Here is a 27,958-nt window from a genome sequence, read left to right on the forward strand (position 1 = left end):
AATTGAACCCAGATCAACTTCTAGATAAGTTGCATATTTTAACTGATCCGAAGAAGATGGATGAGAAGCAATATCAGAATAGAGGCTGGTTGCATCAGCATAAAATGTTAACAATCTGAATTATATTTATTTATATAAAGTGTTAAATAATTGGTATTACAGACATAAAGAGAGGTTGATGAGAGTCTGGCATCGGTTGGTTGGTTGTTTTTGTTTTACGGCATATCAACCTTTTTCAGGTTATTTAATGCCGAATCTAGTTATTTTGAGGAACCATTTTTAATGGAGTATATTTTTTTTTACGTCAGATTCTATTTAACCCATAGTTGGGACCCTAACAGGTACTACCACTCCGGGTCAGAGTGGACCTGGGAGCAATGCCAATTAAAGGGTGGCTCCACACTCTCCAAAGCCCACAAGGTGGGGCCTCATCATCGGATATAGTTTTAGGTCATATCCAGGACCGTCTGGCATAGGAGACTAACTATGTCCTCTGTTTGTATTTGAAACCGACAGTATCAATGTGTCCTGATCTTCTATAATAAATAACTAATAAATTGTTACTATCCAAATAGGTGACCTGGGCCACATGTCACCTATGTTGAATTTTGATGGAAGACATCATCCTTTTGTTACTTCATTTCCAATGTCACAAATAGTCACATTATATTATTACCCCCCTTTAATGGGTGACGTCATAAAATGATGACGTCATCCATTTATGACAAAAGATTTTTCCAAAGTTTTCCGCCTGTTTTAGTAGATGATGTTATTCAGTATCTATAGGAGCAAACAAGATAAACAATTACCAGAGAACATCAATAATATACTATATCCTAAGTATCTAGCCGTTCATATCATAGTCCATCTATATAATTTTCTGGTGACATTATCCTGCCTTGACGGAGTTCAAAATAGACTTTGTAGCCACAGAAGGGACATTGCAAGCCTGTCCCTGCTTTATCGTTGTTTTCACGGCAAATGCTCATCTGACCTCCAATCTATGGTCTCCCCTCGTCAAACTTTCATGAAAAATACTTGTCTAGCTGAAACCACTATTAATAATTTCCCCCACTCTTTATCTGTACCTAAACCTAAATGTAGACTCCATGAACAAAGCTTCTTTCTTAGAACTGCACGCCCATGGACCTCTTTTCCGTTTGCCTGCTTTCCAGCTGACTACAATTTGATAGTCTTCAAGTCCAACGTAAACAAATTCTTGATAACCGTCCCCTTAAATAGCTTTTACCAAATTTCCACTACTAAGGATTACTATGATATTATCCCATTGACTATTGTCAACCTTTATCCTTCAGTGACCTCCAGGCCTTGATAAGTGGTGACTCCTATGTAAAATAAAAAAAAAAAGGAAAAACATAGAACGTTTGTGAATATTTAAGAGTTCTTGTAAAAACAAGGATTCATTTGTTGAGATATCAAAGAAGCCACAGTCGCTAGTTTAAGAACTGTGCATTACAGGGATCAGCAAATGAGAAAATCTCTGCCCAATTACATAAATTATATTTCATTAAAAGATTTTAATAAAAGTCAATGTTTATTGGTTTTCATATTAAAAAGGAAGTTCAGTGAAAAGGTTTGAAATATTTCAATGTAAGAGTTATAAAGTAGTAGATAACAGCTAAGGGATTCAAGCGGGTTGTGTGTATGCCTACATATGTGTGTTATGTTTGCAAGTGTGTCTATGTGCGAGTTGATATGCTCAAAAGCCAATGGAGGGGTGTCAAGGAGGTTGATCTGCGGATTTCGGTTCAACTGTTTTATTGAACAAAAATCTGGGTTTTTAAGGAATTGAAGTGGCTCTCAGAAAGACTATTTCGAATAAATTCAGAAAGTTCTGATTGGTCCAAAATATAATTATTTGTTTTTATTTAGGATAGTATATGTGCAAATGACGTGCGTTTAGTCATTTCATTTTGGACGCCAAGGTGTAAACATCAGCCACTATGTAACTACACCAATTCAGACATTTTATATGAATATTAGTATGAACACTTACTAAAGCATACTTTTTTTTCTGTCATTTTTTATGGAAAATGTACAATTGTAAATAAATAATGACGATAGATTAATTTGCAGTTGATTTATTGTCAACACTGCCATGGCAGATACCAGATGCAAGGCATTAGGCTAATAGATTCATTTTTTTCCATGGAGAGATATCACTTGACAAAAACTTGTGACTACTTCCACTTTGGCAGATAACCAGATCCACCCTCCACTGTTTCTATGACAATGTGGCTAGATAGTTACCATATAATGTTTAGCTCAAGTCTTTTAAACGTTGTTAGCCAACAGATTGGAAGTTGTAAAAATACTTAGGTCAATAATCTGGTAGCCTGATAGACAACATGTACACACACATACTTGATTAGTCTATTGATAAAGCAAATAAAAAGGTCAGTCAGTGGAGCTACATTGAGAAATACAAAATTTTAATCTAAACAAAAGGCACCATTCAGTCTCAAAAAACAAGGAACAAGGAGCCGACAGTAAAACAACTGTTGCGCAAATCCCAACTACACCTCTCCAGAGCAGAAAGTGCTTGAAATCACCTCACATGACAGAATCCAAAACGACTGGAAATAATGAATTGTCTAGATCTATAGCTCTGACTAAGAATATTTTAACACCAAAAAAAATCTGAATACTGATAGCAAACCACAATTATTTTTTGCTCTACTATAATAAAATGATAATTCAAACCAAGTAAAAAAAAAATATTTACACCAAGATTTTTATCAATTTAATGTCTTTTATTCTTCAGTACAAATTTTATTTCTTTGGTAGTGGTTCAATTTATTTAACTAGGGTTTTTTTTTATACTATTAAAACTGCAGAGTTCACTTGTTGATTTATTATTTTGTCTTGTTCCTGTGAAGATTGGATGACTTTATCATTTTGTTATGCCATCCATTAAAACAGATAACCATCCGCAGTGGATGAGATCATCCCTTAAAACACAGCGATAGAGGATAACTGTGCACTAGTAAGGGTGCATGCATGGCATAGTAAAACAATGGTTGCGCAATTTCTAACCACACCAATACAGAATTAGCATTGCTTGAGTTCGCTCATAAGGAGGAGTCAAGAACGACTGGAAACAATGCCATAATAAGCAGAAAAAGATTAGTTTCACAATCAATGCTTGAGAGTATTTGCCTCTTATGAGTGTAAAGTTAGACACAAGGTCAGTTTTTAATGTAAAGGAAATTCAGCCTTTCAAAAAGAGGCATTCTGGATCAAGACAAAAATTAAAATTCTGTCTAGAAGTATTTTGCTTTCACTGATTGAGGACAGAAAAAAAAAAATGGAGTATAAAAACAGATACTACACTTTACTTATAGCCAGGTCAGTACCCTATTTAACACCTATATAGAGGATATATAGATTCACAGCTTCCTAAGAATATTAGTGAAAGTATATTATACCACTTCCATAAAATGTAACTATACAAGCATATATATTGATGAAAAATAAAACAGTTTTTTAATTGGAACAATGATATAAGAGGCATTCTTTTCAATCAGTACCTCTAAAAGATGGAGGGATAGGTTAATTGCTTATTCACTTGTGAGAAAATGCTATGAGGAACCCCTGAACTATTTTTAACAAACATGACCTTGATCTATAGTTAGAGTGCAAAACAAAGTGCATACTGTAGTTTCTTGAGTTTAGTGATTTTTTTTTTTATTAATTTTTATTATTCCTTAAAACTGAATGTTTTTAAGAATTAACTTGATGACTCCGGAGATTGTATATTTGAAAAAGTTTAAAAATGAAGTAAGACCAGAATAAGAAAAGGATTTATTTATGTCTCTTTGGGTATCTTCTATTTGAATTAAAAGTACCTTTTCATATTTTTATGATGAAAAGACATATATATATATATATATATATATATAGCCAGTAGAGTTTAGTTTCCTAGAAGTACATCCAATGAAACAACATGTGTCTACCAAAATAGTGCTCAATGAGTGAACAGAGCAGGTATATTAATTACCTAGTTCTTGGCCTGAAGACGTAATCCCCCAACGTGGGTGATTACAGAAACATGTATGCACATATGTAGCCATTAATGTTTGTATAAATAAAATTAATATATATATATATATATATATATATATTATTCCTAATTGGAATTCATTTTTGAGATGAGCATTATATATTAATTTATTTTTATTTCGGACTATTATTCTCATCTTTATTAGTTGTTGTTTTTGATCTTTTATTGGTTTTGTTTATTCACAACGCTTCGGTCAACCATTCCTCCGGCCTTCGTCAGGTGGTAACCGCGACGGATAGGAACTTCGAATCTCCTAACTGCATTCTCAGCCATCACTGCCATCCGTAGTTGTTGTCGTCTCACCACATTTTGGCCAATTAACCTATGGCATGCTTTGGGTTGGATTGAAACCGCTATCTTCAGACAATGCTCATCTGGAACTGTAGAGATTCAACGTCTCCATCAACTGCGCCACGAGCTGATGAAGGCCGGAGGAATGGTTGGCCGAAGCGTTGTGAATAAACAAAACCAATAAAAGATCAAAAACAACAACTAATAAAGATGAGAATAGTGGTCCGAAATAAAAATAAATTAATGAAAAGACATCTACTTCATTCTTTATGTGTGTGTGAGTGAGTCCGGAGGGTGCAGAAAAACAAAACAAAAAAAAAACAAAAAAAAAACAACAGAGTGCTCAATTACAAAGTATATAAAATACAGACCATAAAGCATGAAGCATGCTTTCACAAAGAGACTCAATCTTTTATTGTAAACTAGATCGGATCTCTTTGTGAAACCCTGATTTTGATCATGTCTTAAGGCTGTAGAAATATATTTTCTTATTATATATCAATCCTTATATAAGAAGCTCAATGTAATTACATAGCAATATAGAGAATAAATGACAATTGAAAATTCAGTATGGTGTAATGGAAAAAAATATAAAGGTAACTGCAGCTTCTCTTCCAATTTTCAAATTTTTACCATGTTGAATCACATTTCAATTCCTTTTGAGGGATTGATCGTTGCTATTTCTTCTGATGAGTTAAGGGCATAATGGATTCACTGATTGATATAATAAATAAGCGATTGATTTTGCGCTACGAAACAGATACTGTCAAGAATTGTATAAGTCAACTGAATTAAAAGAATAAATTATAAGATGGTCGACATCATGAATTTTGGAATATAACTTTTTGTCATTTATTCCCTCTCTCTCTCTCATATATATATTATCTATGACACAAGGTCATGTTTACTTTGGTGACCAGTTTTTAAAAATGGCCTAAGAATCCTCTCAAGAGATTATTTTTTTTTTTTTTTTTTTTTTTACAAAAAGCAGAGAATTGCTCAAAATCTAAAAGTCTACCTCTATATAAGTGATTTTGTATGTCTGTGTGAGGAACGGTTTCTACCAAACTACTGTCAATCTTTGGTCGAAAGACGTGAAACTTTGTATATAAGGAGATTTATGAAACAAATTCGATTTTTTTTTAACCGGGAAAAATATCTAAGGGGACAAAAAAAATGGAATTTAGAAGGCATAAGTCGACTAAAAACGTTATCTCTATGCATGCGTAAATACACATTTATATTTTTAACAACACTACTTTTCTAAGTTTTTATATGCGTTTATATAGACGGTATTATATAAGATTGGAGAGCTATATCTTTTGGTTTTGATTCTAGCTGATGACACCGAACTCATTTTTTTTTTTTTTAAATTTTGAAACTACTACTATATATTTGATACAATATAATAATCAATAGAAAATTGGTTTTATAATAATAAATACAAATTCTGCATAAATTAAAATATGTTTAAGCGTATTTTATAACCAGTATAAGAATAAATGAAAATAAAATGGTTTTTATGCTTCATTTGGTAGTGTATGAAATGCAGAAAATTCTGTGTAGCTTAATTTCCATAACTTACTATATATATAATCTGTTATATAAAGATAAAATTCTCTCCATATTTCAGACATATTCCACAGAATGTCCTTTTAAATTCATTGAATTCATTCTAAAAAATTTCTACACTATTGCTTGATTAGGGAATCTTTTTCAAACAGATATTACTTTCATAGATCGTATAATTGTGCGGTAGATTTCATTTTAGAAATCATTTTTGTTAATATATTTCCAAAGCAATGAGTAATTAAAAAAGAAAAAAAAACTGTATTCTATATTTAGAAATGGTATTAATTCAAACCTCTCAATTCTCATTCGTTAAAAATTAAGGATTCCAAACTATTTTAATAATTTATTACTTTAGTAATTTATTTGCTAGAATGCCTTCTAATTGTAATTTTATATATAAATTCTAATGTCTCGCCACTGGTGGCCAGGATTGGGTACAATATTCTATAGACTAAATGAAAAGTCATTGTTAATGTTGAAGTAATTGCATTGTGTACATCTGCTGACGATTAAACTGTCATATATCATGGTTGTCATGGCAGACAAAGTAAAATGAAAACAGAAAAAGTTGTATATGCTGGGCCAATCAGGAGAGAGAGAGAGAGAGAGAGAGAGAGAGAGAGAGAGAGAGAGAGAGAGAGAGAGAGAGAGAGAGAGTCTATGTGTGTGAAAGAGAGAGGCAATTAGTGTGTGTGAATCAGAGACGGAAAAAGAGTATGTGAATCAGAGGAAGAGAAAAAGAGAGCGGACGACAGAGAGAGAGAGAGAGAGAGAGAGAGAGAGAGTGGTTGATAGAGAAAGAGAGTGGTTGAGAGAGAGAGAGAGAGAGAGAGTAGATGAGAACAATAATAAAATACCCTCTACAACCTTTTAAAATGCTCCAAAGAAACTGAAATTTGAGGAATATTTATTAATTGATATTAAAAATTTTACTAAAATCGAAGATGGCTGAATCTTCATGGATGGCTTCTACGGGCTCTTTGCTTCCTTTGCACAAAACTAAAACTAAATATCACCCACTTTATTCACCCTTACATCTAGCTGTAATCTAAAATTTATAAAGATCGGTTAATTAGTTTAAGAATGACTCCTATAAATAGAAATAGATATATTTAGTTTACATACAGATATTAATATTTTTATTTATGTAGTATTGGGAATCCAGCTTAAATGCAATCTAGGTAGTTGGAGAAATAGTAAGTTATGTAAGTATATTTTCGATTCCCATCAGCAAGTTTAGTGGGGTCACAGAAGATTAGATTTGACATCCGTCAAACTCAAGTCACCTTTTGTCAACCTAATTAGATGCACCAGAAATTAGGGGCGACAATGCCCCGGAAATTAGGGGCAACGGGAATTGCGGTCATAGGTTTCCGGTTGGCGACCGCGTGGAGAGTTGGTTTTGGACTGCAGATGAAGCAGATGTGACATTAGGGTCTCTCCTCCAACAACCATGGGTTCGAGACATAGGCTTGCCTTTTTAATAAAACAAATTGAAGCTTCAATCCATCTCGTGTTATCGATCCATCTGCAGCAGTAAGTACAACTCTCCATGAGATGGAGCCAGCGACAAGATATCATCCGCTGGACAAGGCAAGCAGGTATGTACACATATGTTTGCGCATACATATCGAAACCCTTCAAAGCAAGAAACTGTAAGAATAGAACGCACACACACACACACACACACACACCAATATAAGTAAAAACACATGTAAGAACACTCAGCCCTTAAAAGAACCCTAAAGTAAAAAGTAAACATAACAGAAACGTTTAATAAGAATAAATCTATATATATATATAAATGTAAATTTGGTTTGTTAAAAGTGAATAAAACCATATTTCTACGTTACCAATTTATTTGAAATTTTCAGACAACCCATCTTTAGAGTCGAGGCATGTTTTTATGTCATTAAAATAAATTTACCTCGCGAATTATTAAAATATTAAATAAAATATAAATATTTTTCAAAGTCGTTTCTGCGAGACTTGTCCGGTTTTATTTCTGGTAACTTCCGTTTCAACTACTACAAGGTAAGTAAAAAAAAAACAAAAAAAAAAACTTACTCATGCATAGAGTGATCCGTGCTGAAATAATAACGTTATTATTTAAAAAGCCATTCTTAACATGAGGAAGGGAGAGTGTTTTGTACCTATTCTGTACTTTAACCTTACAATTGAATAAAAACATATCATAAAACTTTAATTAAACGTGTAAATACGATTTAAAAAAAATAGCGCGGATCACTCTCTGCATTAGCACAAAAAAAAAAAAAAAAAAAAAATCCCATATTTTAAAAATTTAAATTCATTTATGTACTTACCAATTTTATGTTTAGGCTTTTCAATCATGAAACATTACGTTTTAATTGTTCAGTTTCTTTTCACGGCATTGTTTACATAAAAAAGTTTGTTTTAACTTTTTCTAAATTGTTTCATTTTTATGACATGCCTCAACGTATTATAAAAACCCTAACCTCCCCATGTTAAAAAAAAACGCCCTTTCATAAACCTCGAAAACCGTTCTTAATATGGGGAGGTTGGGGGTGTTCATTCCGAAAGCCGTTTTAACATGGGGAAGTTAGGGTGTTTATAATATGCTGGGCCGAGTCGTAAAATTAACGAAGTTGCTATCTATTATTTATTGCAAAAATTGCTTGAAATTTATTTATTTGACAAAAAAAATTACATTTTGGTACTCCTTGGGCGTTGAGTTCCATGGCGACCAGCAGAAAAAAAATAATAGCCGCTCCCTTAGTCCCCCACCCCACCCCGCACGTAACATATTTTATTTACTGACGTTGCCGTAACTAAACGATTATTTGTCACATTTACAAACATTCATTTATTTTGAAAAAAGTTTTACTTTTTATGAATATTAAAAGAAAAATGGGTACTCATGCAGAGTGATCCATGCTGAAATAATGTTATTATTTAAAAAGCCATTCTTAACATGGGGAGAGGAGGATGTTTTGTACCTATTCTGTACTTCAACCTTGCAATTGAATAAAAAAAAAAAACACGATTTAAAATATAGCGCGGATCACTCTCTGCATTAGCACCGAAAAATGTTACTAAACATTTATTAATAATTTTTCACTTTTACAAACATTTGATTTTAAATTTCTTTTTAAATGACGACTTTTATCGACTTTTTTTTTTTTAAATATCCCCCCCTCCCAATGGTGTTTATTCCGAAATCCGTTGTTAACATGGAGAGGTTGAGGGTGTTTATTCTGAAAGCCGTTCTTAACATTTGTGGAGGTGGACCTAATGTAAAAAAATAAATAAATAAATTTAAAAAAAAAACTAAATCATTTACTGATAACTTCTCACTTTTACAAATATTTTTTAAGTTACATGCGCGGATGAACAAATTGTTGAATAGTGCGAAAACAAAACGTTTTTGTAATAAACTTTGGGATAATTTTTTGGGTAAATATTTACATTTAGGTTCACCTCCACAATTTTCTTTTTTAAATGACGACTTTTATTGATAAATAAATGTACTTCTTCGCAACTTTTATTGATAAATAAATCTACTTCTCTGCCACGGGCACTGAACCCCTCCTTTTTTTTTTTTTAATAGTATTTTCGGGTGGGTATGCTGACAACAAATATCAGTTAAATTTTGCAAATAGCCCCCCCCTCTCCAAAAGTGGTGTTTATTCCGGAAGCTGTTCTTAAGATGAGGATGTGTGGGGGGGGAATTATAAGGTGGACCTAATCTTAAAAAAAAAAAAAAAAAAAGTTTTTTATGCGCACATAAGCAACTACTTTTTTTTTATTAACTTTTTTTTTTTACTTTTTTATTTAAAAATTAGTAAATTTCAATGAATAGAATAATAAATCATTTATCATTAATATGTGTTTTTGGTTTTGTGTTGAATGAAACGTTTTTTTTTTTTCATTACAACAATAATGAACCAATTTAAATCTTCCGGCATGCGTTTAAGGGTTACGAAATTATCAATAAATCGTTTAGTTACTAAGCCAACGTCAGTAAATAAAAAAAATGTTACGTGCGCAAGCATTAGCCTTGACTAGGGGGGGGGGCTAAGGGAGCGACCATTAAATAATTATGCTGGTCGCCATGGAACTCAACGCCCAAGGAGTACCTAAAGTGGCACTTATGTTATCGTGCTATTTTTTAAAATAGTATTTTCATGTTAAATTCAAATTTTACAATATGTTTTTCTTTTATTAATTTGTTAAGTGAAAGTACAGATAACCCGGTCGGTTTCTAATGTGAGGAAAATCTAGCCCCCCCCCCAAAAAAAAAGGGGTACTCTGAATAATAACAAAACATTAAAATTGCCTCAGTCTCGAAAGATTTCTTCTCTACTGAACGAGGAAAAAAACGATGAAGTGTAGTTCGCCTTCTGTTTCTCTCCCCCTCTCTCTTCCTCTCTTAATATCTCTCTCTATCTATCTCTCCCTTTCCCTCTCTCAATCTATCTTTCTCTCTTTATCACCCTCTCCATCTCTCTCTGAGACCCTTTCTCTCTTTAACTCCCTCTATCTCTCTCCTTTCCTCTGTCTCATCCCTCTCTGTTTCTAACCCTCCTCCTTTCTCTGTTTATCTATCAATCCCTTTATCTCTCTATCTCCTTCTCTTTCTCTATTTTCCTCTCACTTTCTCTTTTCTATCTATATACATTCCTCTCTATCTATCCATCTCTAATCCCTCATCCTATTTTAGTCTCCTAAATTAATTACAGTGAATAAGGCATTGTCAAAACATGGATAAATCCTATTTTAGTCACTTAATTTACTGACTGTGAGAATAGAAGTTATTTGGAAATTACTGCTACCTTGAACAGCACCAGAAGTAACTGGTAAAACCTTTCTAATTAAATTGATTTTGGCAACCATTTGGTAACAAAATGACATAGCCTTAGCCCTTGCTGCATGAGGAATACCTGCGACCTTGCTGCCAAGTAGAAAAATTATTTATTCTACTTTAAAACATTCAATTTTTCAAAAATCTCATGTTCGACATCTCCAAAACATCCAATATGGGGAAAAATATTGCAGAAATGCAAACTTATTGTTTAGGATGAATGCACAATGGTACGCAAAAATCACTTGCAATGTCAGACCATTTGGAATGCAGTAATATTGCTTGCAGGAGATTTCAGACAAATGTTACCTGTTATTCTTCAATCAACACCAGCAGATGAAATAAATGCTTGCCTCAAATACTCTACTTTTTTGTTCCATGTGAAGACATTAAACTTAACTCAAAATATGCATGTCCAGTTGCAGACTGTTCGATCCGCACAAAAACTTTTGCATCACTTGTGGGAAATTGGGTACGAAAAAGTGACAGCTGATCAGAGTTAAGGGCAAAATTCTTTGACTTTTAACTTCTGTAATTTCTGTAATTTTATTTCATCAAAAGAATAGTTAGTTTAAAAGGTTTTTGCAGATATTCAAATCATAAGAATTCTATTTGACTGAGTGAATGAGCTATTCTTGCAGGTCAATACAAAGACGCCCATGAACTTAACGCTATTATTCAATGTAAAATTCCAAGTGAGGTAGTCAAATACAAATCCATGGACACTGTTGTGAAAGCAGATAAAGTGGTTAATTATCCAACAGCTATATTTGCCAGGGATGCCACCGCATGTATTGCAACTGAAATTTGGTGTACTAATTATCATGTTGTGAAATATAAACCAATCCAAGCTTTGCAATGGCACATAGCTTGCAGTAAAAAAAAAATTAACAAACAATATCATAGAAACAACAATCTTAACAGGACCTTTCACAGATGAATATATCTTCATTCCATGCATTCTTATAATTCCACCGGATACATCATTACACTTTAGGAAATTGCACTTTCCAATTTTATTGTCATTTGCAATAACCATCAACAAAGCACAGGGAACAATCTTTACAATTGTGGGCCTTACAGTTACACACTGACTGTTTTTTCACATGGACAATTTATGTTATGTATTCAAAAGTCACCAAACCGGAAAATCTCTATATCAGCTAAGAAAATGGAAAAACAAAAACTGTACCCATGCAAAATGGAAATTTAAACCTATAAGAAACATGCTTTTTCTCATTTTGGAACTTTTTCCATTGCGCCAATTTGAGTCACAGCAACGCGTGGCAGGGTACAGCTAGTAAGTAATAAATAAGAAGGACGCAAAAGACAATCATTAACATTTATACAAACATGTACAGCGGTGACACTTCCATTGATTTCGATCATTGGTTATCAAAACTATATCATTGTGAGGTGAAAAACATTAATATAAACAGCTATATTGACTATTAAACACTGTTAAATTCTCTGGATTTATTAACGTGTAAACAAGGGAAGCATGCATGGTCCCCCGTGAGTGCACAGTGAACGAGGCACGAGTTCAGCATTGTCCCCCAACCCCCATTTAGCTCCAAAAGTCCCCAGGGGACATCAAATCCTGGTTAAAATGAATAAATGGTGCAGTTTTAGGCCTTAACATATGTAAATTTGAGTTCTGCACCATGCAAAAAAAAAAAAAAAAAAAAAAAAATGACTAAGTCCACCCCCCTCCCTCAATTTAGCCCCAAAAGTCCCCAAGGCTTTAACATTTTTAAATTTGAGTTCAGCACCATGCAAAACTGCTAAATAGACATACACAGCAAATTTTGGACAAATATGGTAAAATAGTCCCAAAAAATGGAGTGTTTTTATTAGCTCTAAAAGAGCTCTTGGGGCACACCCAAGAGTTATCGCGAAGTATAGACAAACAAAATTATATAGAAATCAATTAGTTACAACTTTTCAGAAAGTTTTATAAAAATCCAATCATGTTTTTAATAAGCACAAAAGTGTCAATTTTAGCCATTTTAACCAGAAAGGCACCCCTAGAGGCAAATGAAGTTTTCCCGGAAAATCTGTTCTGTTACTTTTTTTACTCATATCATGTTTAATGTTTGTGCAAAATTTCAAAACATTCCAAGGTGGAGTTATTGAGAAAAGTGCGGACAGACAAATGGATGAACATACAAGGGTGAATTTACAGGTCCACCCTTCCTTTGTTGGAAGTGGGGGGGGACAATAAAACCTTAACCTAGATTAATTTATATATACATATACGAGCTGGGTTACCTGGTATTGCTCAGGAGAAAAATGTAACATATTTATAATAGAACTTTACTATCTGTCCTCCTGTTTTTCTCCAGTTTTACCACCTCTCTCTCCTCAACCTCCTCTTTCTTTGCCCAGCTTTAACTGGAAACAGACATACATACAAACAGGCAGCTCTCCTTTATATAATAGATTCCTCAAGGAATAAGCGGCATTTTCTTTCCCAATTAGTACATAAAATAGTTACAAAACGCCTTCCTCTATTGAAACCTGATCTAGTTGATCCCGAAATAATGAATAATATTTTTAATTTTGGATATTCATTCACGGCAATGCTGATCAAGAATATACCAACTTTGTGGGTGTTTGTTTTGTATTTTTTGACATTCAGCTGGACATACATACAGACAACTGCTCTTTTTATAATAGATGTAAAAAGAGAGGGAGACAAAAAGAGATAAAAAGTGAGATATGCAAGATAAAATAAGGAGAGTTTAAAGAAAAGAAGGACGCAATGAAATCCGATAGTTCCAAAAAGACGCCTTTCTTTGCAGCTGCGGTTGAAGGTTTTGCTTGGGGTGTTCTTTTCATATGACTCATTTTTTTCCCTCATATTGCAGGCATTTAGGTTTTTTTTTTTTGTTTTTTTTTAAAGCTCAAAGCATTGCACATAACTAAATAAGGACATCATCAGTTTTTAGTAACAATGCTTCTCCGCTAACACAGTGAATCGACTTGTATTCATTTACTCATTCGGAATAAGCATTGTTAATGTGTGTTTACTATATTTGAAGACATCTTATTTGTTTAGTAAAAAATAAATTCAGAAAAATCTTTAACTTTTTCTTATATGCCAAATATGTCTGGAAATCCACAAATCGTATATTTTAATTATTTCTTGTTTTTAAGAATGATTTATTGACCAATATACAAAATAAGTAAATAAATTATTTATAATTAAATAAATTAAATTTAAATTAAACTACAATATTGAGCTAGTTTATTTAATCTACACTTCCTTTTTTTTCAAAACATAATTAAAACTATACAGTTCACATATATTTTCAGTATATAATCAACATATAAAAACGTTTTATTACCAAAAAATTCATTAGTTAAAATGTGTTACATTTAAGAAAATCATATACATTACATCATCTTTGTATTAATAAAATTATCAGACAAGATCATGTATGTATGTGTTTGTGTGTGTGTGTTTCTCACCTATGTGTAACATAGATAAATTTAGACTGAAGTAGAATTTTTAGCTTGTTAAAAATGGGAAAAAGTTATGGCCCGTTAATTTAGAATGCCAAATTGACGGTTTAATATGGTTAAATTTGTGCCCATTTTTATATTGAATATTAATCCCTATTAATCTCTTACTGTGCATCGAACAGATACAGTAATACTTAGTTCACTGCTCCTTATCATAAAGGGACACACAAAATTTCAGCCACACATTAGCCCAGTAGTTTCAGAAAAAAAAAGTGGAACGAACAAAGAGACAAACAAATAGACTAAGAGAAATATAATATAAATTATTCTTTATTTACTATTAATTAGATATTTATTGAAATTAAAAATAAAAGGAGAGAAAACTAAAACATTTTTTTTAATCATACTTTTTAATTATTTTTTCCTTCATCCAAATAAACCAGTGTAAAAATAGCGAGACAATGTAAGCCATACTTTTAAAATATTTCATTAATTGTTAGTGATTAGACACGATATTTGTACAAAAAGGATAACATCTCTGTTCAGTTTGTTGACAAAGTTTCTGTTATTTTAAGAAACAAAATATTATCTTTTTGATGTCAGTTGGTCTTTTATATCCTGAAATTTATTCACTTTTCCTACACATTCCATTTTTATTTTATCTTTACATTAATCTTACACATGTAAACCCCCTTTCAAGCTAGAAAAATACCCATCTCAAGACAAATTAGTTACTCTATAAGAACAGGTTTGCAACATTTATATCCCTCATGAAGACTGATATTGAGATATAATGATACTAAACTACAATCCTTATTCCAATTTTAATAAAAATCCATTAGATAATTTTGATTCTAGAAAATGTCAAAACTTTAAGACTTAAAGATTAAGGGGTTCAGAAGAAGAAATTCAAAGACTCTTGCTTAATTGATGTCTAATGACTATGGATTAGATTTAATTGAAAACTAAAATATTTGAATAAGTATTATAAGTTCCATAAAAACCCTTTAAATGATATTCAAAAGAAACTTAAATTTGGAGAATATTTATTAATTGATGTCTATTGTTAACATTTTACAAAAATCGAAGATATCTGAATTTTCATAAAAGGCTTACATCCCTCTTTACCCCCTTTGCATTGAATTAGAATAAATATAGTCCACAATACTCACGCTTATGCATAGTTATGCATGTTAAAAAATTCACAGAAATAAACATACAGATATATAATTTTATATAAATACTAGCAGGTCATTCTGCTTTGCCCAACCATAAAATATACTTAATTATATTTTAATTTATGCAGATTTCTTATTTATCATTATAGAGCCAATATTCTATTGATCATTATATTGTACCCAATATATAGTAGCGATTTCAAAAGTAAAAAAGATTGATTTGGATGCCATTAGCTAGAATCGAAATCAAAACATATCTTTCCTGCTTTCTCCATTACCATCTGTACTGTGTCCTTACGCATAGAAAAACTTAAAATAACATTGTAAAAGACAAATGTATATTTAAGTCGACTTATACTTGCCAAATATCAATTTTTTTTAAAATTTTGACTCCTTAGCAGCTATTTTTACCGGCTAAAGACCAAATCAAATTTGTTCCACATGTCCAAATCCCCTATCATCAAGTTTCAAGTTTGTAGACCAAAAATTGACAGGAGTTGGTAGAGACTATTTCTCAGACAGATAGACAAGGTCACTTACACACACACACACACACACACACACACACACACACACACACCTATAAATTTGATATTTTGTGTGTTGATATTCATATTAAAAACACTTTTTTCTATTTATTTAAAAAGAAAATACAACTTTCTTATATATGGGTTGTGGAATTGTATTCATCGGCAAAAGATCTAGTTAATTTGTATATTCTTTTAAACATTCATTTTAATTCCCTATTAATTTTTTTTCAGTTGGCGCTTCTACACTATTGGGACGAAATTTCAAAAATCGTAATACTCAACTTCACATGAAAACAATGGTATCTATGTATTTCTCATATTTTTAAGATCATTATATCCAAAAATTACAAAAATCGATAAAATTATTTATTAAAGAAAATAAAAAATAGAATTTGATGCAAATGATCGTAAAACACAGGAGAATTCAAAAGGGAGGTCATTTTCCATTCTGATTTAAACAAGATGGCAGAAAACTTTCACCTGCTAACATGATTAAAGTTTTTTTGTTACATAATTTAGTAATATTCGGGTAATTTCGACTGCATAATTTGGAAGCTACCATTGTAATTTACTAGAATTGATGAAAAAATCAGTTGAAACCATAATTTTTTATCTGAAAACTCCATTTATTGACTACAAAATCTCGCCCGAATTCTGTGTCAGCACCTTTTGTTTTTCTTATGGGATGATCATCTTTAGTCAACTATTATATGTAATTATATTCATGCCGATATTCTACATGATTTACACTTGCATAATATTTGCGTAAAAAAGGTTATGGTAAACACAAACCTCTTTCTATATATATTTATGTGCATATATATTTGTTTAAAAGATTTTCCTACCAAACTCCTGTTAATTTTTGATCTACAGACATGAAACTTAATATATAGGGTATTGGAACCCATGTGAAACTTTATATTTATATTATGATGTTTAGTTTGGTTGTTTTGTAGAGAAAAATAATTTTTGTCTTTGCAGAATATGATTGAGTTTTTCAAAGGGAAAAGAAAAGCATTAACATCAATGCTTAGTGCATTTTAGGCCAGGAAGCCAATATCTTCATATAGCCTTATCTGGTAAGATTTGTATAATATTCATAAAAAGAAAGATATTAAAAAATTAAGTATCTAAATATGCTGAAATGGCCCTGTGCAGTTCTAGAAGAACTATATCCCACTTGCTAAGCTTGTGTCACATATTCCCGACATAAGAGATAAATGCAATCGACAAAGATAATAAAACCAATATGCTATCAGATAGCATTTAAGTTAAGAAATTAGTAAATTAATATTCTCTACTTTAAGTCTATAATAGATAGTTGTTTTGTTAAACTTTAAATTTCTATTGTTACTTTCTTAAAAAAAAACAAAAAAAAAAAAAAAACGTTTTCTTATGCTATTAAATACAATCAAGCATTTTCTTTGTTTGGATCCATTAAGTAAAACTGATTTTGAAAGTTTCTTCTAAAATATAACGGATTAATTAATTTGGAAAATCAATTGTTACTATTAGTTTATATTTTCTTTTTAAACAGTTTTGATACAGTATTTGAGTCAATTTCCATGTTTAACTAGCTTCTATCATTCTAAAGCTAGTACTAAGAAAAATATTTGTGAAATTCTTGTGGAAGATATGCCACTTAGTGTTTGCAGGAGAGAGTAAATAACTACCATGAATGTGTTTACGTTTTCATTGGCAAAAACATTAGAAATGATGATTTTAAGCAAAATTAATTTGCTTTGAAATAATGCAAAATACCCTTTTATTTACTTTTTTTTGCAGATTATCAAAAAAAAAAAAAAATGAAAGTTATGCAATGTTTTGTTTGTTATTGTGCCATGTTATTTTCTTTAAATTTAACAAACAGTTTTTAAAAATCCTTTAGACTTGCACAAGATTCAAACTCGGGTATCAACATCTTAAAAACTACCACCTTAGTAATGCATACTTTACCTATTCCTTTTTTACTAACCAATCACATTTCTACTTTTGTACAAACTCCCAAAACACTATAACTTTAATAATCTATAGATGTTGTAATGAAATCAGCGTTTGTGAAGTGACCATGGTGTACTATACTACATGCCATTTACCAAATAACATAACAATCTATGGCAACACTTTGAAGAGCATTAATAATCAAAATCTTTCTGATTCTTTCTTTTACAACATGGAGCACATCATGCAATGACAAAAAAAGGTGGTTGGTTGCTTTTAATGTGTTTAAGACCAAGTTTCTCTCCTTTTATCCATGTTCTGATCCTCACTTTGTCCCAATTGAAATGACTGGCTTTCACCTCAAGGAAGCCCATTGACTTTGATAAGCTTCTGGGACAAGCATTCACTCCAAACTTGAAATGGAAAATTTACATCAATGTGTTGCCAATGTTGCTGGAAAAATTGGATCATTCTACCGCTCTAAAAAGTACCTTACTTCTGGTTCGATAAGAGTCAAATATGTTCTAAGATAGAGTACTGTTGTCACATCTAGGGATACGCAGCTTAGAGTATCCTTTCCTGCCCTGACAGAGTACAAAACCAACTTTGAAATCTAGTGGACAATGTCCTCTTCACAGAAGAGAATCTTTCTTTACTATCATTATTTTCATGACAGATGCTCGACTAAACTTTATTCTATGGCTCCCCTCTGTAAAACACTCACACCAAAGCTCATCTAGTTACAATCACTGTCAATAATTCTGTGTACCTAGAACTCAGCAGAACTTCCATGAGCAAAGTTTCTTCCCTAAAACTGCTCATTTGTGGAACAGTACCAAGAGGCTACTTCCCAGTTGACTATAACATTGTCATTTTCAAATTCAATGTAAATAAATTCTTGTTGAACTATACTTTTAAATTATTAATTTCTGACCAGTAGCACCCATCATTGCTAATTCCCCTTGGTGTTTCATCATCTACCTGTCCAACCCAATAATCCTTATCTTCAAGTGACCTTTGGGATTTGATAAGTGATGATTCGTTTGGAGAGTAAAAAATATCACTTCATGGCATAGTTGGAAGCCTGTTGACAACATTTGCTTTTTCAGATATTTTTGCAGGAAAGTCAACTATAGTTAATTCAGGAGTATCCATTGTCTCTTAAGAGGGGATGCCAACAAATATAAATAATGAGTACAACTAATAGAGTTACAAATCTCAAATGTGTTAATTCAGGCAGCAAATAGAGACATGAATGGATTTAAGATGAAGTCACTGATAGAATCATCAGAATTTCATTGTTGTCAGATTGAATACCAAACAGATTTCCTCCTAACTGATTTGAAATGTTACCATTTCAACTTGAGATGCCATCAAACAGAAGGAACCCTGCTGTTTAGCATTCAACTAAGATTTCAATGTGATAATATTTCATCTGCCTTGCATTCTTTGTATTCCGACTGCACGTTTCTGACAAATGCTTTCATCCTCGTTATCTGCCTAGGTTGTCAGTAATAAAAAAACAAACAACACAGCTTAACGTCTTTCTTTATGAGCTGTTTTTTGCACATTTACAAAGTATACTTCTTTCATATATCTTTAACTTGTTCTACCTACACGGCATTGGACGGGATACAGTCAAGTCAGTTTAGTTGTTATTTGTTTGCACATTTTTAAAATTTAAGGTAAACAATTCTTATTATATTCTTCAATTTTAAATGGGTTATTTCCCTTTGTTGATTTTATTTTTAGGTAATTATTTAAAAATCTTTCATATTAGCAATTGTCTAGATTAGACTAAGTAATTCTTTTAAAAAGATTTTAAGTAAATATATTATTTTACTACCAATAACATGGTACAACAATAATAAATGAAACTTGGTTCATCAGAAGTGAAGTTTGATTTGCAAGCTTGAATGAAATTTGAATCAAACTTTGAAAATCTGACAAGATAACTTCATATGTTAGATGATTTCATACTCGTGTCAGTTTTAGTCAAGCTATAGAGGGTGAAGAGAAGATTATTGTCAGAAGCTATGTATGCAGATTGGATCTGTTCTGTTGCTTTTCATGTTTAGTGTTTTCTGGTAATGTATCTTTATTCCCAATTCTTATAAATAAAGTGTGATTATAAATGTCTCCTGGCTTGTTACTTACCCAAATTTATTTAGAATACATCTAGCATATTATAAATCTCACCTGTCTGTTTAAATGTATGTATTTGTGTATGCATGTATGTATGTATGTATGTATTGGTCTGGAGTGTGAGGCGTGCAAGAGACTATGTCTGAGTAGAGCTGGGCTGATAAGCCATCAAACTGCTCATCGGCGCAATGAGCCACAAAACAGTTTTGTGTTGCCAGATCTAATTTGTGTCAACTGCGGACAGACGTGCAAGACTGCAGGCGGTTTGAAACAGCATATGAATGTTCATTGCACTGAAAGGGATGGCTAGAATCCTGAAAAGATCTCTTGGTTGGACTCACTAAAATAGGGGTAAATGTCAGACATCTGGTTGGATGTCCCATCCCCTAGAAGAAAAAGTTTAAGAAAAATGAAAAAAAAAAAAAGAGAGTAACCATCAAGCACACGTTGCTAGTGGCAATCATGTCTGCACCATGTATGCCAAAGAATGCCAGTTTGGCCAGGCTTAAAAGCCACGTTCATGCAGCACACCACTGATCTGTCTTCGTGTTTCAATTTTCTAACGCTATATCAAGTAATGGCAATATTTGAGAACGAATTTGTTGCCATAATGTATGTATGTATGTATATCTGCCTAAAACTTTTGACAGAGGTGACGGATTTTCACGAGATCAGTATCATTTTGAAGCTCAACGTCTTGGACGACAAATATCGAAAAATTGGCCCAAAATATTAATTCCTTCACCCTCAACTACAAGGAGGGGTCGATTTTTTGCAAGCCATTTTTGCAAGTCATTGTATCGGTTGGATTGACTTTGCCTAATTTTAATGTTCCGAACTTCCAGTCGTGTCAATACAGTAGGGGTAAGATGTCAGGTTTTCTTTCACTTTTCTGCCTTCGCATCACAATCTACCTGCCTACTACCACTTTTTTTTTGCTCAACACACACCTAAAAACACGCAGGCAACGCCGAGCACCCAGGCTAGTCTAGCATGTTACTCATTCCTAGAATCAGCTGTTTGTTCCTTGATGCAATTAAATTCCTCTAAAATACCTGAATGACCCCAGTCTAACACAAAGCTATTCAATATTTTACACTTATTTTTCATACATTAACAAAAATGTCATTTTTTGTTGAAGTACATAAATGTTTTTTCTCCTCATCTTCATCTGGCTAAAAATGAATGACTAAAAAATGATAGCTATTAAAATTTGAACTGACGAAAAGTAAATCACACTCACCAGTCTCCGGGCTTGAGGGTCAGCTCCCTGTCGTAGCAATTCCCGTACACATTGTGAATGGTTGTTTGCTGATGCTAAAATCAAAGGTGTGGTGCCTTCCTGTAAAAAAAAAAAAAAAAAAAAAAAAAAGATTATATAATTAATTTAAAAAAAAAAAAAGAAAAAAGGTGCCTTATTTCATGACAAACTTTATACTGTTTTATAAGAACCACCTCATTTCAACAAGCTATACTTATTTCACGGCAGTTTTAATAGAATATTTCGAGATTTTAACAGATTATTTCAAGGTTTTAATGGTATACAGTGTGTCCCAATAAAATGTACACACTCTTATCTCAACTTGCTACATGAATACTAGTGATGGGACGATTCCAAACTTTTACCCGATTCTGATACAATTACTGATTCCTTTCAGATTCCTGATTCCGATTCTTTTAAAATTTATACATATTTAATTGGAGATTTGTTTTGTTTTTGTTTTGTTTCTTTCATAAATTTTCAAATTATTACATAAACCCCTGGGTAATGTCCGCGTATATTTTTTCTCAAATGTTTGCTCTGTAATTGATTAAAAATTATAAGACAACTAAACATTTCTTTTGATTTTAAAACAAAGCTATATTGTATCAGTTCGTATTTACTGTATCACATGCTACTTACATAAATAGTTAAATAGTTGAAAATATTCGAAGATTGGTAGGCAAAATAAGAAAACGATGTAAGACAACATATTTAACAACGCCACTTCTCATTGTTATGAACGGATTTCTAAATAATAATGTTACTATTTAGAAAAACATTTTTAACGTGAGATTGCATGAGCTTTCTGTGCCATCTCTCTATGAATGAACTAAAATTTTATTTTAATTATAAAAATTTGGTAGGTTATTAAATTGATTTACTTTGCTATAAAAAACAAAACAAAAACAAAACGAAGTGCAAATGATGATGACGACGACAGCAACAACAACGACAAATTTGTAGATTAACAATCAGCTAAATCCCTATTCCAAAATAAAATATTACTTTTATAGATTACGTGTTAGAACATTTTTTTTAATTGACGGGAAGAAAATCGATCATGGTACTTGTGCAGTTTATGTCCCTCATTAAAAAACGAAAATTTCAAAAAACAATTATATTCTACGTACCCGTTATGGAATGAAGTTCTCCTAAAAAATTTCACTTAATTTCATCAAGTAGTTTTGTTTTTACAGCTTATTTTCAATCTCTGGAACATGGAATTTCTCTAATAAATCACTTAATTGATATCAAAGGGAAGTAATCCATTATATTTCGACCAAAATCAATGCTAATGGCGTTGTTTAGATTGACTGTTTCGAATGCCTCGAATGAATGCTTTTAGCAATAAAAACAAAACTACTTGATGAAATTAAGTGAAATTTTTTATGAGAACTTCATTCCATAACGGATACGTAGAATTGTTTTTTTTTTTGTTTTTTTTTTAAATTTTCGTTTTTTAATGGGGGGATGTAAACTGCACAAGTACCGTGATCATTTTAGAATTTAGAGTGTGAGATCAGTTTCAAATATAAATGTAATATAAAATGATCATCGTTTCTGGTCACCCTAATTCTTTATGGATGTTAACTAAATTGTTTCCCACTAAATTAAGTTCGATTTGCAATGTTGTAAAACCATGTGTAATCGCTTAAAAAGTAGACCCCCCCCCCCGTCCTCCAATAAGCGCACATAATTTAAAATTGGTAACACTACAATGTTTTAGAAAAGCAGCTCATTTTATATTAAATTTATTTGTGAAATTGACCCTCTATTTTAAATTCCTAATCGTTTTATATTTGTCTTTTTATAATCATGAGTGTTTATAGGCAATGTTTATATTTCATTTTTAAATAGTTACGTGTAAAACCGTACGAAGATGTAAATAATGTATTCTCGTGAAATTATCGGTGTTTTTTATTCCGTTTTCATTTTTCGCCCATCGCAATTATAACATTTTGTTGCGAAAAGAAAAGTTCGATTCTCCATTTTATAAACGACACAGCCCTTTCCTACTACTAACCCTAAGTCCGTGATAATACAAAAAATAAAGAGTTGGATTCCCTATATTAAAAACCGACCTTGTGTCTAACACTACTTTCGGATAGGGGACGACAAGTAAATAGAATCACATGTAAACTAACTCACACACCCCAGACAAAATGAGATTCTACATTTTTAGGCGATTATGTGAACATATTAAAAAAAAACAAAAAAAACAAAAAAAACAACTATTTAAAATTTAGAGAGTGAGATCAGTTTAATATATATATTTAAAGTAAAATTGTCTTCATTTTCAGGCCATTATAAATTATTATGATTGTTCATTAAATTCTTTTAGAACTTACCCTAAGTTAAACTGGTAAGTTCATAAAACCCGCAAATTATCACTTAAAAAGTAACCTCCCACATACACAAACGCACAGGACTTACATATTATAACAATCTTTGGTTAACTGTCCTTAAACGTTAGAATTACTTGGATATGGAGGCTCATTTTCTGTTAAATTTACCTGTAAAACAGACACTATAAATTCTTAAATTTATTATTTTTTTGCTTCTCGTCTGGTGGATGATTTTTCAGAATAAGAAAGGAAGAAAAGGGGGCGAAATAATTGAGTACACAACGAATAAATGCTACCAAAAACAAGTGAAGCTACATTTTCAACTACCTGGATAATTTTTTCTTTTCTTTTTTTGCACTTTAACTTATTTTAAAGTGTTTTTTAACTTAAAATAATGGTAGTGTAAAGCCTATTGAGTTAAAACCAAATAAAAATGGTGATATTATTTAAGCCATATTCGAGCCTCGATAATAGCTCAGAAATCAGAAATCAAAGTACTGATAGTGACATTTCTTGGGTGCGTTTCTATGTTCACCCGATGTTATGGGAGAACAAGAAAAAAGGCCGACATACGACTTTTAACTCTCGATAATGACTCAAAAATTAAAAATTAAACAATATACTAGTAGAAACCCACCCAATAAATGTTACCAAAGGCAAGATAACTTACACTTCTACCTAACAAAAGAATATATTTGACTTTTACAAAAAAAACAAAAAAACAATTCGAACTTTTGCATCACATTAAAATAAATATTAAACAAAAATAAAGTAAAAATATGCTGGTAATTAATTTTCAAATCATGAAACACGTTTTGAATATCTTTAAAATAGTTATTCAAAAATACACTTACATTTTATGTTGCCAAATTGTCGAAGCCAATCGAAGATGTTAATTACCCCCAAATACTTTCAGTTAGTGGTCTAGGTTTTTATTGTCTTATATAGGGGAGTGAGATTGGTGGGCTCTAGACGGCATTGGCGCCGCCGTAGGAATCCCTAAGTATAAACATAAATGATACTGGCAGAATCAAAGAAAATCATAAGGAAGCATGACATTTCACGAGTTCATTTCAAATTCAATTCAAGGCCAATCCTTTTCACACTTTTCGCCATTCCTTGTCATATTTGCCAATGCAGAGTAAAGGAGCGGACAAAAACCTAACCGGACAAAATCCAACACTATTATATCCTACTTTTGCTTTAATTAGCAATAATGTTTGATATTATTTTTCTTGACAAAATATTTCTTTAAATTTAAACAATTTTTTCAATACCTTGAAAATAAACTGCATTCTTCTAAAGGTTATCTAGCGAATTTTTTTCGCAAAGTTTCAAGTTTTATTTTGTTTATTTTACGCAGATAAAATAAATTTAGATCTTCTTTTAATGTTATCATGATCTATAGAGGTTAGTTTTACTAATAGTTTAAAAGGAATAAATATTTATCAACGGTATCAGCAATGAAAAATTAACATAATAAAATATTAAAAGAATCAGTTTTGGAATCGGAAGTTAGGCACAAATTTTTCCGATTCCGATATCCCAAAAACTACCGATTTTTCCGATTCCCGATTCCGATTAATTGGTACAACACTAATGAATATGCTATGCCATGTTCCCAAGAGATGTTTAGGAATAAAGAATGGCACTTCCAGCAGGATGGAGCACTTCCCACTATCATCATGACATAAGAGCATATCTTGATAGTCACCTGCAAAACAGATAGTTAGGATGAAAAGGAAGTATCACGTACTGTCCATACTCACCGGATTTGACCCCCCCCCCGGATTTTTCTCTTTTTGGGAGCGGAGCTGGGGGCATGTTAAACACAGGATTCACACCACAAAACGAGCTACAATGAAGGAGTTGAAAGCAACCACTGAAAGATGAGTCAACATACCAATTGAACTGATTAGGAACATTTTTCGATTCAATCAGTGAGCGTTGTCAGCTGTTCATGGACCACAATGGTCAGTAGAAACTTTTCTTTCTTATAATAAATATTGGTTTTATGGTCATTTAAAGAGTGTATACATTTTATTGGGATACCTTGTATTTCTAGATTTTTAGGGAAGATCTGATCTTTGGTTTAGCTGTGAACAAAAAAGATTATTTCTGACTATTTTGCCATTACTAATCAGCAGAGCATTACTGCTGTCGACCAAAAGACAAGTTTATCAAGCATATGTGCATAGTGTAATAATATATAGAAGTGAAATCTGATCAGTGAGGATTGAGGATATGTGTTGCATGGAGAGAAACGATACAAGAATGGTAGGAAGGATGTATAATGTGAGTTTTCAAGCTCAGATCTGATTAGAGAGGAATATTAAATCTCAACAGTGTAGCAAGATGTATGTATAGCAGGAGATTTTGTTGGTTTGAAAGAATGGATGAGAGTTCTTTGGTTGGTAGATGTAGAACAGTTTAGATAGCAGTGTCAGTTAACAGGAGAAGGCCAAAGAAAATATAGGAGATAGTAATGAGGATGAATTTGAGAAAAAGAGGGATAAATAAAAATCTGGCCAGAAATAGGTTAGAAGTCAACTTCTAAAAGTTGTCAAACACATGCCAGCAAGTAAAGCAGACAAACTTGTTTCAATTTTTTAAAAAGAAAATCAAACTTTTGCAAAATCGGGCTATAGAAATTATAACTGATGTGCTACTACATATTACCAGTCATGCATTTACTTTAAAATTGTTACAATTCTTTGACCTTTTATACTAAATCATATCTATGATTTTCAGTCACTGCCTTTCTCTTATGTTTCTGAATTTTTGAAATCAGGATTGGTTATTCATGTTATTTGGATTCTTTGAGCTACTGTTCTTATTTTGAGTGTCATTTTCACGTTTCGGTGGATGTAACCCGCGACCTTCTTCAGGTGTATCTTGTCGAATTCTGTAATGTTTCTGTCGAACTAAGGAATTTGGATGGAATTTTGAACGGAACCCTTTATTTACTTCACAGGGGTAGCATGCTCTTGTTCCATCAACCATAACTGGATAGAGATCCTAAGTAATTCATAGTGAAAATGATACTCAAGATGAGAACAGTAGTCTGAAGAATCCAAATAATATGAATGCCTTTCTCTTTTCATAGTTTTTTATTTTTGCAAACTGATTGATATTTCCAAGCTCAAAACATCCTTGTTCTTTATCTTTTTCAGAACTCAGCTTGCCAAATGTGCAGTATACACACTGTGCCCCCCCCCACTTCCCCAAAAGTCCAACCCTTCCTTACCGTGGTACAGGCGGTGGCAATGTGGTAGTTTTTTTTTTTTTTTTTTTTTTTTTTTACACAGGATTCACTACTTATCAAGTCCCGGAGGCTACTCGAGGATAAGGATTAATAGGTATACATTAGTCAATGTGATTACAGCATAGTAAACATAAGTAGTGGAAATTTCATAAATTGGATTACTTAGGGGGACGGTTCATGTTAGAACTATCTGGTTAACAGAGCCCTGGTGAAAATCAAGGAGGAATCAACACAAAGCTCCGTCATCGTCTGTTGTCTCTGCTTCTCAGAAATAGAATCTTAAATGGCAACATTCCTATATCTGTTCTAGCTAAAATCTTCCGCGAGTCTGCATGTAATTGTTGAGCCTTACTGTTCTCAGTTTTGGAATTAAACACCTGCAATCCTGCACAGCAGTAAACAAACTTCACTCAGGTCAGACAGCACTGAAAAATTGTTTGATCTCTATGTAGACTTTCAACTTGCCTAACAAACAAAAAGCAAAACTTCCACACACTGATGAACAGCATTTTAAATATATCATTCACAGGATATGAAGACTATTGCAACTAAAGGAATAAAACTCATGGGAGCCGTGTATTCGAAATGACTTAAAATGATGCATGACGCTAGTTGTGCGATGAACGTAACTATAACAGAATGAAGAGAAAGAAGGAGGAATATGAATGGGTAGAAATGTAAGGGGAGGGATAACAAGGGTGGGATGAGATGAGGGGCATCAGGTCTATTTTTCAAATTCATTTTTCATTCCCATTTTCAAAATGTGGTTTACAGATGAAAGGCGTGTGTGTTCCAAAACAATCAAATATTTTTCCAATATTAAAAACCGCAAAACACTCGGATATTCGAATACACAAAAATAGCAAGCATTATTTTCCACAAAGGAAATCAAGAAATAATTGAACGCTAATTCAATCATTTATTACATAATTATTTTCTATTTTTAAATTCTATACAAAATTGTTGAATAGCTGATCTAGATACGCTTAGTTTATTATAATAATCAGATATGCACCCACAGAGTCTGACTTT

The 27,958-nt window shown here is 32.2% G+C and overlaps 1 protein-coding gene across 4 annotated transcripts in view; it reads right to left on the bottom strand.

Moving 5' to 3' along the window:
• Positions 1 to 27,958, bottom strand: part of LOC145297519 (uncharacterized) — a 283,825-nt gene that overhangs the window by 96,172 nt on the left and 159,695 nt on the right. For all 4 annotated transcript variants that reach the window (XM_080143452.1, XM_080143462.1, XM_080143432.1 and 1 more), the window contains one exon: positions 21,296 to 21,394. In XM_080143452.1, coding sequence (XP_079999578.1) covers positions 21,296 to 21,394 — 99 coding nt within the window. The remainder of the gene's footprint in view (positions 1 to 21,295; positions 21,395 to 27,958) is intronic.

The sequence above is a fragment of the Euprymna scolopes genome, chromosome 2 (assembly GCF_053919585.1).
Source record: "Euprymna scolopes isolate OS-2025 chromosome 2, ASM5391958v1, whole genome shotgun sequence".
In the NCBI taxonomy this organism is placed as follows: domain Eukaryota; kingdom Metazoa; phylum Mollusca; class Cephalopoda; order Sepiida; family Sepiolidae; genus Euprymna; species Euprymna scolopes.